This window comes from Meles meles, chromosome 2 (genome assembly GCF_922984935.1).
Source record: "Meles meles chromosome 2, mMelMel3.1 paternal haplotype, whole genome shotgun sequence".
In the NCBI taxonomy this organism is placed as follows: domain Eukaryota; kingdom Metazoa; phylum Chordata; class Mammalia; order Carnivora; family Mustelidae; genus Meles; species Meles meles.
Window position 1 is genome coordinate 57,272,110 of NC_060067.1, and position 14,677 is coordinate 57,286,786.

Sequence of the window (14,677 nt, forward strand, 5' to 3'; positions counted from 1 at the left end):
GAAACTAGCTCCCGGCGTTCAGGCTCCATATTGTAATTGGATTGGGCCTTCCCGACATGGGTGTCCCTTCGTATTTTAAGACTCAGGTAATTAACTCCCGGCCACTCAAAATGCAGCTCAGTGGATTCCACTTTACCCATTTCATGAGCTCAGGGGGAGGGTCGGCCCCTGGTTTGGTCTCAGCTCTCTTGACCTCTTGACCCTGTCTTTCATTTCTGGGTCTTGACAAAGGAAATGGGCCACTGAGAAGGAGGCTTCTTTGAACTCCAAGGCTGACAGCTGACGGGTGTCCCCAAAGAGTGTATACCATGTGGGCCCTTTCTTCATCTTTCTTCATCTCCTATTACTTTTATTTTCAAGTCCTGTCCTGTCTGCCCAATTCCTTCCTGACTCCAAATCCCTCAGCCTAGTGTCAGATCATTTATTGCTTTAAATTCTCACGCTCCTCTAAGCATTTCTTGTCCCTTGTCCCCTCCACGATTACTTGTGGGTGCTCCTTCTCTGATTCCCTAGCCACACCACCCTGTCACCAGGCGTCTGACTGTCCTTTGAGCCCCAACACTTTCGTGGTGCTCCATGGATATCCTCTAGATACCATGTCTTGGGAAATGTGCTCTATTTCTTGTTACTTCCCTCAAGCCATGCAATTTGACCTTTTGCCTCTTTCTCACCGCCCCCCCCCCCACCTTGATCTGTCATCCTCACATCTCTCCCCATGTGAGAGTGGACCCTTCTTTCATGGGGATTCTCCGCTTACTTCTAAATGTGTCTTTCAAATCTGTTCCCGACCCACTTTCACCCACTTTACATCAGTCCGTTTTCTTTGGCTAAAACCAATGCCATCAGAACCTGAGAATCCCTGGGGCCATGGGGACTCTTCTCCTGTCTTCCATAGACAGAGGGTATGGATTTCGTCCTCACTGCACTAGAAAGAAAGGGTCATGGAGAGAGTGGCCAGCCTGTGGGGAAGGTACCATTTTAATTTTACGACTGCTAGGAATTATAGTCTTTAAATAATGCCAGACTTACCTCTGTTTTCTGAAGTGGGCTAAAGAGTCAGAAAAAAAAATCAAAGAAGTAAAACAGAGTCTTTTTATTAAGGTACCAATAAGTTAGGCCCACTCTTGGTTAAATTGGAAAATGTATAGAGAAAATGGCCTGGTATAAATAAATCAATCCAGAAGTGCTCAAAAGTAGCCCAAAAACTCTACTCCTAGAGTTTTAAAAACTAACATTTGTTAGTTTCCCCCTAGCAAATGAGAGTGCATTCCAGAGGATTCTGGAACAGTGACATTGCTACTTAAAGGCACAATGGCTGCAAGAATTCAGCTCAGTTTAACAAATGTTTCCTGAGCTCTTACTATGTGCTCCTCACTATAGCAAGAGTAAACAAACAAACAACAACAACAAAACCCCAGGCCCTGTCATTGAAGAGCTCCGTGTCTACTTGAGGGATGGCCAAGACTTTTTCCATCTCCTGCCCACTCAGTCTCCTGGTGTCAGCTAACAGGGTCCGGTACTGAGTAGCATTCTAAGGCCCAGACTGGGTTTGGCAGGCTGTCCGTTAGTGATGTCCGTCTTAGGTGTAGAAGAGTGGCATAAGTGTCATGCATTTTGACATACCTGGCCTCGTTGGAAACATTTCAGTTTTATTTTAAAGGGCACGTAGTTTGTTCTACTCCCTGATGCTCCTTTCCTCCAATCCACCAACTGCATTTTCGTGGAGGATACCTGTGTTGAGAGGGTTCTTAGTGAACTGAGACCCTTTGGACTCGGTGAGAACAAGGCACCATTAGAAAGTGAGAGCAGAATTTCAGCACCATCCCCACACCCATGCAATTAAAAGAGGTTTTAATTGAGTAAAACTTACAGAGGGCCAGGAGGGGCAGGGAAAGACAACAGGAAAAATGTACACATTTCTGTGTGCACTCCAGTTTAATGGACATTAAATGATAAGCATCGTCTGGCTTGTAGTGACCACATCTCTTAACCCTGTGTACTGAACTACCAACACGATTTTACTGTTAAAATGGAACGTAATCTGCAGCCCTGGCTGTCTCGTTCACAGGCATGACCAGATTTTATGTGCCACTGTGACCACAGCTGTGGTCTGCCTAGCTGCCACGGCAGCAAAATGTGTGTCTGGTGAGGACTAGGGTTTAATCCTTGGATTCTGCTTCTCACTCCATGAGCAGGGGCTAGGAGCGATCCCGAACTGCAGCCTCAACCCTGGGAGGGATGGAGACCTGTGTCATTCAACAGCAGTGACCCCTTCTGGCCAATTTAAGGAGAAGCATTGAGGGGCCCTGAAAGGAGTCACTTCCAGTCCTCCTCAGAGGTTGGTGGTCCTTGCACGGGGGATTAGTGAGAAGATGTGACATGGGCAAGAGCTGGTGGCACCTCCAGGCCTCCAGCGAGGAGCAGAGGTCTGCCTCATGGGGAGCCGAGGGCATCTGGGTTACTCTCAGGCACACCAGCCCTGCCTCCTGTGGGACACACGAGATAGCAGACAATGGAAATGCACCTCTCACTACCGATGTTGAATGTTGGGGGGATTTTTAAAGATGTGGGGGTGGGAAAGATGGAGCCAACATCCACTAGTGAGAGGCAGCCCAGAACGTGCACTATGTCTCCATTCATTTTGTGTGAGGCTAATAAATCGAGATCACCTGAGCAGAGAACCACTCCTCTCGTCTGCAGGATCCCTAGAGCCAGGCAGAGCCCTGTACGTACTTGTATAAGCGGCCTCAAGAATCTATGTGCCTAAGAAGCTCTTAGCACACATCTCTTTCATAGCTTGTCATCTATCAATCACTCACACGTGTACACATAGGATCATGTATCTGGCTGAGGATTTTCTTTTACAATCGGGAAGGCAAATGTAGCATCTCTCTGAAATTCAGGATGCTGACAAGGATTTATGCTGTTCCAACCACTATGAGCCGATATCAGACCCATTTGGAGTGATTCAAATCACTATTTTTCATGAATGACCATTATTTTTCTGATGTGATAAAGGCACCTGGAGCGTGGAGGACCTTTGCCTAATGTCACGCTTAAGCTGCCTTCTGATTTTTCTCCTCTGTTTCCAAATTATGCTTACCTCCCCACACTGTCCCAGCCTCTCTTGATGACCTTGGACTCACGATACTAATGCAGACCCACATGGTTGGTCCCCATGCCCTTCTCCTGTCCTGTGACACCTCACGCATGTGTTTTCCAACCCTTCCAAAGTGTGCTTGTTGCACGTAATCATGAAACGAGATTAATCCACATCATCCTCTCCTCAGTCTTGCCCTGTTCTTTCCCCCACCTTTATTCCTGATCATAAGCACTGTCTCTTGATTGCCTGTAACCAAGCAACACTTTTTTGTCCAAAACACCCCTAGTGGGTGGTGCGGCTAACCCGATAACGTCCCCTCCTCTCTGGGGAGCCCATTCCATCTGCAGTCCTGTCCGTATTCTTGCCTGTCAGTCTCTGTCTATCTTGTTCTCATCTCGAGTCCATGTCGGTGTCACGTCTGGCTCTTCGCTGCATAATCAATATGTTTTTTGACGCACACTGCTGATTTCCCCGCCAGCACCTATATTGCTGAGTTTACCCAATTCGTATTTGAGGCATTTACTTCACCTGGGACATAACTCTTTAAAATCATGTTTATCAAATCACAGGAGTGACTAGTCAGAAAACACAGTTTGGAAATCCATTGATGATCTGCCCCATAATTCTCGGGGAGTCAACCGATCACTCTAACAAGATTTTCCATTCTGAAATCGATCAGGCAGCCATTAAGTGTTCCTTTCAGTTGGCACCTTCAGAATTCTAGAAGGAAACTGGAGGGCCCACTGGACCTTCTCCTGACCAAAGGCAGTATTCTACCACACTGTCCCAGAAAAGCTTCTCTTGCTCCCAGTGAAGACGGGTTTTGCCCAGGTGCCAAGGCATTTCATCCAATTAGCCTCCCTGTCAGGAAACACACCCTTCCATGTCCAAAAGCATCTGGTTCAGCCTTGCTTTTTCTGGCCGAGGCAGATGACTACACTGGGCACTCCCTGGGAGTCACTGCACTTTTGAGTAGACTAGTGCTCACAGCCTGCCTAGCAGTATCACCTGACATGTGTCCTGTCCCATGCCCAGGTCACCCATCAACCCCATAGAGCCCCCTTTGAACAAAGAGGCCGGAGCTGTGCCCTGTGTATGCATCCTTGTCCCCAGCCCTGTGCCTCTCCAGCAGTGGCCTCCATGATGCTCCAGGCTACAGTGGTGGCTTCCTTGTTTGCATGGAAGGACAATTTGTACTTAAAGGAGTGATTAGATGGATTCTTCTTGCACGCTTCCATTTCTGATGACTACCAACTTCATCAATGTAATTATAATTAGTGCTCTTCATCTTCCTTTTATGGCACCAGCTGGACAGACTGGTTCTCTTTACTGCCCAGATTGGTGGCAGGGTTGCCTGTGTGGGGATAGGTGACAGGCACCATGAAATAACAGATGGTAAATTCAGGGCTTGTTGGCAATCAGCAGGTTTTTGCTAATGACTTAATTAGCTATGCAAATTGTCAAATCAGTGTGAACATTGTTTTTATCGAAAACTTTACCTAAATTAATTACCATAATTAAGTAGCAGAATGTCAAGGATATTGGCTGCATGAAAGGGCCTAGCTAAATAGAAAAAAAGAGAGATTCTGTCTTCAATTAAAATGTATACCGTCCTTGAGACAGAGAGAATGCCATTTGGAATGAGTTGCGTGAATACCATAGAACCGTATCCTCCCCACGTTGGCTGCTAGTTTCCAAAGGCATTCAGAGGCCCTAAATAAAAAGTGGCGGATTTTTGGAGGTATTGGAAAGCACCCAGCAGAAGGTTCCACAGCCCTCTCTAAAGTCCCCAATGTCAGCAAGTTAAAAGCGTGGATTTTTTTAATTTTGAAAAATCCATTTTTTTATTTCTGCAGATTGCTAGCATTGCTCGTTCTCCGGTGTCAGGCTGCGCACTAAGGACATAAACTCGCGTGGTTGTTCCACGTCAGGAGGCAATGTTTATTTCCTGTAGAAATCAAATATGCGTCTCGGCCCCCGACTTTGAGACTTGACCCCGGGGCACAGTACACGAGTGTGTCTGTCCTAGATCCCCCAGCTCCTCCCGCTAGTATTTTAAGCTGAGCTTCTCTGTCCCAAGGTTTCCCTGTAATAATGTCAGCTGCTGTTCACAGGATGTGATGGTGGTAGGAGAGCCAACTCTGATGGGAGGTGAGTTTGGGGACGAGGACGAAAGGCTAATCACTAGATTAGAAAACACGCAATATGACGCGGCCAACGGCGTGGACGACGAGGAAGACTTCAACAGCCCCCCCGCCCTGGGGAACAGCAGCCCGTGGAGCAGTAAACCCCCCGCCGCTCAAGAGACCAAATCAGAAAACGCCCCGCCCCAGGCTCCCCAGTGAGACTGACCCGCACCTGCACCCACTGTCAGTAGGCCATGGGGTATACCCACGCTTGCAGATCCTTGCTTACAGGAGAGGAAGGAGGAGAAATTAAAAAAAAAAAAAAAAAAAAAAATTTTAAATTTAAAAAAAAAAACTTTTCCACGCAAATGCTATTTCTAAACCACAATGATCTGTGATCTGAGTTTGAGTTTCTTTTTTCCTTTTGAATTGAGAGGATTATTCCAATAAACTTCCATGACCCTTCCCTGGAGGCCTTCGCAGGTGACAGATATTGGCACTGATAGTAATGAAAACCAGAGTGAACGCTCCCGCTTCTCCTGGCTCGGTGTTAAACCACATGTTTGTTAATTATTGCCCCCCCCCCTCCCTGCCCCAACCCAACGAAGGCCATATTGTCAATACGTCCTCAGTGCTCAGGGTCTCATTATATGCCGACCCTAACTACAGATGACTTTTTAATATTGTAAAATATTTTCTGCTTTTTGACTTGCATCTGAGAGTTTCTTGTTTCAGTAAAAAAAGAAAAGAAAAAAAATCAGCTTTTGGACAGTAATTTAAGTGTATCCTTATTATTTGTATGATTTTCTTTACCTTTTCTTTCATTGGGTAACAGCTAAGAGGGCCTAGCAGGGTAATTTATGCTGAGCTAATGTCAATCGGTTCTCCAACCCGAGTTCGTTCAATCGAGTCCAAGTACTGAAACAAGAAATGTCTTTTTGTCATCGAAGACACAGAGATGGATTTTTATGTAAAGAAAGACACCTACCTGGCCCATTGAGAATTGATGCATTTGTAAAATTGCTGTTGATCCACATCTTTTCAAGCCATGTAATCCATTAATTTTGTGGGCAATTTAATGAATCTGAAACTTTTGTGTTTTTTTATTGTATCTGAGTTGACTGTTGATTCTTTTCATAGTATATTTCTTGTATAATATTTTGTAAAGCCCTCCCTTGGTTCTTTTATGGGGATTTTTCTTTTGGGGCAATTCCAGTGTATTTATGTGAAACTTTATAAGAGAACTAATTTTTCCATTTGCATATTAATATGTTCTTCCACACATGTAAAGACACAGTGGCTCCGTGTGTTACAAAACAGCTGTATTTTATGTATGCTTTACTGATAAGTGTGCCAATAATAAACTGTGTTAACAACCAACGCAAGTGGGTCTGGCTGTTTGTGAGCACGGCGGTGAAATCTGCCAACAATTATGAGAACTCTGGAGCTTGGAGTTGACACCCAGCCCGCATGTGGAGTGGACTTGTGAAAGCCATGCTACCCTTCGTCAAGTCTGATTCCTTTCCCTGCTCACTGCAGTTCACTGGGGCAGTTGTGGGAGTGTCTGAACAAGGAAGATCTAGCTTGTGTTTCTGGAGCTTGGCAATTGTAAGAGCAGTAGTTTCCACTCACTGAGAGTTTATGCTGCACCAACCCTACTTAAGGTTCACGGAGATTATTTTCACTCATCTTTACAGCTTCTTTACAAAGCTGGCATTAATATCTTCGTTTTTTAAAAATCGATGCTTGCTTGCCCAAAAGTTCCTGTATGAGACTCTAGAAAATTCACTTGAGGACTTGTTTTGTTCAAAGAAAGTTCCTCGTGTTTTTCCGCTTTGTTTTCCACCAGTGAGGAAGATGAGAGACAAAATCTATTAGCGTGTGTTGGACGTGTTTTAAGTGCCGGGTGATTTTAATTTATCATCTTAGCAAATTCTGGAAAGGGGAATTTGAAAAAGAGAAGCTAAGGGAGGTCATGTATCTTGGGTTGGGATTCCCAGAAGCAGAGCCTGAGATCAGGATTTGGGGGCACAAGATTACTGAAGGAGTGTTCTTCAGGTAAAAGAAAGGGAATCTTTAAGATAGTTGGGGTGGGGAAACAGGATAGGGAAGGGGAAAGAGTCTACAAAAGCTATGGACTCCTGATGTCTATTTTTGGGACCTGATCCATAAAGAGAGGGCTCAGAACACAGACCTCACTACAGAACTCTCACTTCCTGAGCTAAGCCACCAGACTTTTGTGTACCTGTACCAGTCAGTCATTGGCTGAAGCCATCCCCAGGGTATAGGAGACTGTAACCTTTGGAACAAGATGGGCCCCATCATCTCAGGGCAGTTCTGTAGAGAAAACAGCCAAATAGAGGGCAACAGTCCTAGTTGGCATGGCCAGTCCCTGGCATGGGTGTGCCGGTCTTAGAAAGGACATCCATGTAGGGCACAGTCTACTCCATTAAGTAACTTGTTTCATCTCATAACTCATCGGTGACATAGTTGGGATTCGAATCTGGATCTCCCTTGACTACAAAGACTGCATCCTTTCTAGAACATCACATAGCTTCTCTAGAATATTAGTATTTTGAGGAAATGTGCAGTACAATAGCAAAAGAGCCAAAGGATATACAGGGAACTGCTACTTTATTGCTTACCCATTAGAGTTCTGCTGAGGGAATTTCAGTTTATCCCCCACCACCTCACCATTTTATCAAGTCTTTTAAGTCACCAAGATGTAGTCATTACAGTTGATGTCTAGGACAAATTATTTGACACCTGTTCCAGTTATCTACTCCTGCATAGCAAATCAACCCACCTCAAGAATACAGTTTATTATCATCAGTTACCCTTCTGAGAGCTCACTGTTCTCTGCTGGGTGGTCTGCACTTAGTGGCCCATACACTGGCTGGGACTGGAGTCATCAGAGCCTTGACCAGGCTGGACATGCAATATGGTGCCCTCACATTGCTGGCTATGAGGTAGGAGCTTAGCCAGGTCTGTTAACTGGCGTGCCTTTGTGGAACCTCTCCAGAGTTCTCACAGAATGATGGTTGGGTTCTGAAAGGGAGTATTCCAAGAGCTGGTATCCCAAAAGAGAAGAAACGTAAATTGCCAGGGGTTGGAACTGACACAAGGTCACTTCTTCTCTGTGCTAATACATCAAAGGAGCCCTGATTCAAGGCCTGGAGGCATAGCCTCTACTCTTTGATGGGTAAAAGGTGTGTGCATATGAAAAGGGAAGGAACTGATGGCAGCCATCTTTGGAAACTAACATCTACAACACCCCATGCAGTTCATGTCCTGGTCCTCATTTACCTTGCTGTTGTGCTTTTAACCCCTCCCTACTTGCAACTGATTTGCCATCTACCTAGGCTCCTTCCAATTTTCTGAATACACCAATTTCTAATGTCACACGTGACTTTGCGTATGGTTTTCCTTCTTAGAATGTCATCCCACACATTCTTACATAACCAAAGCTCTTCGTCTTTAAAAGGCAGCTTGATTCTCATGTTTGCAGAGCTGCCTCCCCAGCTGTCAGGATCTACTGATCCCTCTGCGATCCAAGAGACACTTGGCTCTTGCTTCTACCTTAGTGCTTTCCTTACAAGGTTTTGTTGATGCTGCTAAATACACCTCACTGTCCCCCTAGACTTTCCCAGGTCTGAGCAGCTTAATTCTTTTTTTTTTTTTTTTGAAAGATTGTATTTATTTATTTATTTGACAGAGAGAGACACAGTGAAAGAGGGAACACAAGCAGGGGGAGTGGGAGAGGAAGAAGCAGGTTCCCCACTGAGCAGGGAGGCCCATAGGGTGTTCAATCCCAGGACCCCAGGATCATGAACTGAGCTGAAGCCAAATGCTTAACGATCAAGCCACACAGATGCCCCTCCATCTGAATTCTTTTTTATTTATTTATTTATTTATTTATTTATTTATTTATTTGACAGTGAGAGAGAGAGATCACAGGTAGGCAGAGAGGCAGGCAGAGAGAGAGAGAGAGAGAGAGGGAAGCAGGCTCCCTGCGGAGCAGAGAGCCCGATGCGGGACTCGATCCCAGGACCCCGAGACCATGACCTGAGCCGAAGGCAGTGGCCTAACCCACTGAGCCACCCAGGCACCCTCCATCTGAATTCTTTTTTTTTTTTTTTTTTTTTAAAGATTTAATTTATTTATTTGACAGAGAGAGATCACAAGTAGACAGAGAGGCAGGCAGAGAGAGAGAGAGGGAAGCAGGCTCCCTGCCGAGCAGAGAGCCCGATGCAGGACTCGATCCCAGGACCCTGAGATCATGACCTGAGCCGAAGGCAGCGGCTTAACCCACTGAGCCACCCAGGCGCCCCTCCATCTGAATTCTTAATACCTAGTTCTATCATATATGTTGATGGAACAGATAGAGTTAAAAATGTCCAAGCAAGAAATCATGAAAACACTGTTTACCATGTATTATCCTGTTCAGTTTTACAGTCTGTAATTCTAAGGCACATTATAGGGTGACAGTTATCCCTGCAGGTATATAAGAATGTAATAGAGATAGGAGGGTTCAAGTTTCTTAGGGGTCAAATCAGCACAAAACAAACATTGCATAAGGCATTGGCCTAAGCCTAACTTCTATTATAGGAATCCCAAGAGATTTGTCATGCCCTGAATAATTTTATGGGCAACGATTACGAAGTATACACCACATATCAGTCATTTACAGGGTTCTTAACCTGGATGATCTCAAACTGGGAATCCAAGAGTGGTGCATGAATTAGGTTTTGCTTTGTAATAATATCCATAACTTAGCAGTTTTTAACAACAAACGTCTTATTTTTCTCACTCATGGGGCTATCGGTTACCTGGGGTAACTCTGCATCAGGTCAACCCCTCAGGTCTCATTCTGGGACAGTGAGTTCCAGGAGCTTGCTTCTCTCTTGGTGGTTCTGGAAAAAGTGAAAAGAAGATAAGCCAAATCACCCATACACATCTGTTCACCCTGTATCCACCCACCAAAGCAAGTCCCAAGGACAAGCCAGACATCAGTGGGGTGGGGAGATCTATTCTGCCTCCTGCAAAGTCTCATGGCCAAGGGTGGGAATAAACAAGTGGGAATCCAATCTAAACTGGTGACCTACACATTGTCTGAAAAACTTCTAATTACTTGCCAAGGTTTAAAAACTAATTTTCAAATTAAAATTTCATGCTTCTCTTAACAAATCAGATTGAATAACAATTCACATTTTTGAATCCCTAGATGGTGACAGTTGGCTGCTGCTGAGTCACAGTTACCCTGCTTGACGTTTCTTCAGCTTGTCACACTCAACCCATATCACTAATTCACTTCACCTGTCTGTCTTCTACAGCTATGGTAGCTATTACACCCATGGTCTCTACTCCTTTTTTTTTAATATTTTATTTATTTATTTGACAGAGAGAGATCACAAATAGGCAGAGAGGCAGGCAGAGAGAGAGGAAGATGCTGGCTCCCCGCTGAGCAGAGAGCCCGATGCGGGGCTTGATCCCAAGACCCTGAGATCATGACCTGAGCTGAAGGCAGAGGCTTAACCCACTGAGCCACCCAGGTGCCCCCATGGTCTCTACTCCTTAAAACCACATTTGGAAGTTAGCATGATAGGCCCCACATTACAGATGTGAATACTAATGTTCAAGCAGTTTAGTTGACTGCATTTTTCATGCAGCTAGTAAGTGGTGAAGGGGGCTTGCAGGGCCAAAGCCAGTGCTCCTTTCACCAAACCACACTGGCTTAATAGGATTCACAGTAGTGATTATCCTCTGTGGGGTTAGGCTGGGAATGTGGCAAGCATGATTGCATTGAATCCTTGCAATTTCCCTCTGGGCAAGGCAAGATTATCATCCCCCATTTTGCAGATGGTACTGGGAGCAGTTAAACAGTTTACCCAAGGTTACAGAACTCACAAGTGACAACATTGTCCCCTTGACTCTAAACCACTTTATCAGAGTTACTGTCAGGTACACAGTCTGCAGTTCAGGTGTTTGGAGGTGTTCTCTGGCCTGGGAGAGGTGTCCTGGTATCCACCTTTCTACCATTAGCTATGTATTTTCAGGGTTTGTCAAAGAGTATGTCAGAGATCAAGAATTGCCATTTACCTGGTAATGGAATGAAGTAGGGAGGCCCCCATTTATGACCTTGAAATCTCAAGGGCATCTAACAAGGGATTTAAAAATAAGTGACCCAGGCCCTGGAGGAAATTTTTTTCTCTATTTCTTCTTAACCTTGAGGTGAGCATTTAATGCAATAGAATAACACAACCCACACTGATGCTACATGGGAGGGGCTGCAGTGGCCAAGAATTTCAATGTCCCCAAATTGGGATTGGCAGCATCCTTAGAAAATTCATTTTGTAATGAGGTACCCCTCCATTCTCCATAAAAAAAAAAAAAAATACCATTTTTTTTCTGAATAAGTAATACATGTTTAATGTAGATCATTTGAACAAACAGGAACAAGAAGAAAATAAAGTAATTCCACTACCCCAATATAAGTATTGCTAATATTCTGATACATATCTTTCCAGTTTTTTTCTTCTTGGGTCATATACACTGCAGTGTTGGTAAGATACAGAACAGACAATTACATGTCCTGCCCTTTTCATATAATATTGCCTCATGAGCCACCTCTGTTAACTATTCTTTAAAAACATGATTTTAATTTCCATATAATGATCCACTAATAGAATATACCATAATATATTAAGCCATTTATTTATGGCTGGTCAACTCCCTTTTTTACATCCCATTAGAATTTCATAATCATTAACAAGCTGGTCCAAGGTTGATAAGAGTTTGTTAAATCAAAATTCACTTATTAGGTATTTGCCATGTGCCCAGCACCATGCTGAGCATTACATGGGACTCCTATACCTGGTCCCACCCTCAAGGTGCTTAAAATTCACTTGGGCAAAAGACAAGTACATAAAATTCTGTCCAAGAATATAAGGCTGAATACATTCAGAGTGTCAATGAAGCACAAAGAATAAAACCTCTGGGAGTTTAAGGTATTTAATCTACATTCATTCTGCTCTACTGTATCATGCTTTGCATCTCATTTAGTCTTCACTACAGCTGATGTATGTGAGTGTTTTATATATGAAGCTCAGAGAGGTTGAATAACTTGCACAAGGTCACACAGATCAAAAATAACAAGGTCAAGTTTGAACCAGCACATGACTTCAAACCCTGTTCTTTTGCTGGTAAGCCACAGGAAATCCCTGGGCAAACAGCAAATGCTGTGACTAAGTGTTGGCAGGAATGACTTCATGGCAGAGCAAGACAATTCATGGATACAAGCACCCACATCTGAGTGTCTGGTTGCCTCTCTCAATTTGCTCTCTGATTTCATCTTTTGTCCAACCCTACTGTTAGACAATGCCTCTAATCATTGGGAATATTGAGGACTTTGGGTTTTGAACAAAACCTAATACACTGGCACTGTTGGTGCTTACAGAAAGTTATTTCCAGCACTTGAAGCCAGTGAGCTGGAAAAGGTGATGAACAGTTATTAAAACTATAAATTAAGGGAACTGGTAAAGCAATGTCTCTGGCCCCAAGTAGCCCTATCTTTTTCTCCCTTCCTATTCCTTCCAGAACTTCACCACCCTGGACAAAGAAAACGTTTCTTATTTCCCAAAGACTTTCAAAGAATTTCTGGGAAATTCTGGGAAATACTGAGTTAAGCAAACCTGTTTTTGACGGAACTTCTTCTTTGGGTCTGTTCCAGAGCTGGCATGATGTATCTTAAGCCACTCTCCAATAGTAAGCCATTCTCTTTTTTTTTTTAATTCTTAATTTGTTAAAAGTAATATTCACTCTTCTGGGGTTTGTTGATTCCTCTGTCATGAAGGTGTTAATACTCTCAGACAAATCTGCAAAAATTCTCAAATGAGTGTGAACCAGCTTTAACTTCTGAAGCTTAGCTGAAGTCCTTTGTCGCAAAAGTGAAAACTTAACATTTTGTAGGAAGAGTGAATTGTGGAAAGCCTGGGCACTGTCTAAGGGATCAGACACGTTTTGCTTCCTCTATGTACTGACCAACATTGGCAAATTTGTTGTGCTGGGAAAGCTGAGGAACTCACTCTGGGAGAAGAAAGGTATGAATATTGGCAAAGCCAACCACGTAAAGGAGGCCTCAGATTCCCTGTGTCTGCCTTCTCCACCCTAAATCTCAAGCATTTCAAAGTCAGAGTCCTCTGGATTTCTCAAGATGGTTTCCCTACAACAGGATAACTGACTGCATTTTCCTAAAACTGTCCCAGTATTAACACTAAATGCCTCTCATCATGGGAAATTCCTCACATCCAGGCAAACCTGCTCATACTTGCAGCAAAACGGATGAATCATAATCAACAGCCACTATTTGCAGAGCATCTCCTGCCTTCCAGGCACTTCTGCACCTAGGGATTGTAAACCTCACACCCTTTTTGGAAAGGAGGTGGGGCATTAATGTTGTCATTTTCTGGTAGGTAAATTGGAGCAAAGGAACATTAAGGAAAATGTCCAAGGACTTCCAGCTAAGAAGCAGCAGAGGTGAGATCCAATCTCAGAGTGACTGCCTCACAGCCTGTGCTTTCTCTGTTAAATTAATTGCTTTAAACTTTTATTCTAAGTGAGACCAAGGCAAGTACAATATGTAAAGTTGACAGAGAGGCAATCAAACATCAGAGATCATGAAACCTAGAAAAATTCCCAAGGAACCAGAGTCTTGATTGTGTAAGCCAGGTACACACCTGGATTCTCCCACTGTCACTCAGCTACAGAAGAACTCCACTGGCTCAGTTATGCTAATGATTGAAAAAGCCACTCTGCACTATTGCATTTGGCCAATGAGAAAGTATTCAGACAAATGACATTAGGAACGTACCATGGACAGCCAAGGATTCTCCCATATGGGATAATGAAAACCTGCTTTTCCATTGCAGTGGAGATGAATCCAGCCTGTGTTGATGACTGGCCTGTGGTTTTGCTCAAGGAAAGAGAGCAGGTAGCAACATTTATGGCTCCTTGGCACTCAGTCCAGTTACCTCTGCAACTGGGTTTGGGGTTTGCATTTGCCAAATGCACCTTGGGAGACTCTTTACAACTAATTAGAAAGGAAAGTTGTTGTCTAGGGTGAAGGAGGAATCTCTAGTGTGGGCTCTTCCCTAACTCAACCACTAGATCTACCTTTCTACCACTACCCAAGACTGTCAGAATGTTGCTTACCTCTGAGTTACTGCAGAACTCAGATAATGAGGTGGCATAATCCCCAGGCTGTATTTTTTCTTCCCTTTTTTTTTTTTTTTTTTAAGGTAGGCTCCATGCCCAGTGTGGAGCCCAACACGGGGCTTGAACTCATGACCCTGAGATCAAGACCTAAGCTGAGATCAAGAGTTGGATACTCAACTAGCTGAGCCACCCAGATGCCCCTCTTCCCCACATAGGCTGTAATTTTTAGTGGGAG

General features: G+C 44.1%; 1 protein-coding gene across 10 annotated transcripts in view; it reads left to right on the forward strand.

Annotated features, from left to right (window-relative positions):
- LDB2 (LIM domain binding 2) overlaps nt 1-6,609 on the forward strand; it is a 375,542-nt gene extending 368,933 nt beyond the window's left edge. For 4 of the 10 annotated variants that reach the window (XM_045998060.1, XM_045998061.1, XM_045998058.1 and 1 more), the window contains exon 8: nt 5,218-6,609. In XM_045998060.1, the coding sequence (XP_045854016.1) occupies nt 5,218-5,448 (231 nt within the window). In that variant the 3' untranslated portion in view covers nt 5,449-6,609. The other 6 variants (XM_045998065.1, XM_045998062.1, XM_045998064.1 and 3 more) reach the window with 3 other exon arrangements.
- The last annotated feature ends 8,068 nt before the right edge of the window (nt 6,610-14,677 follow it).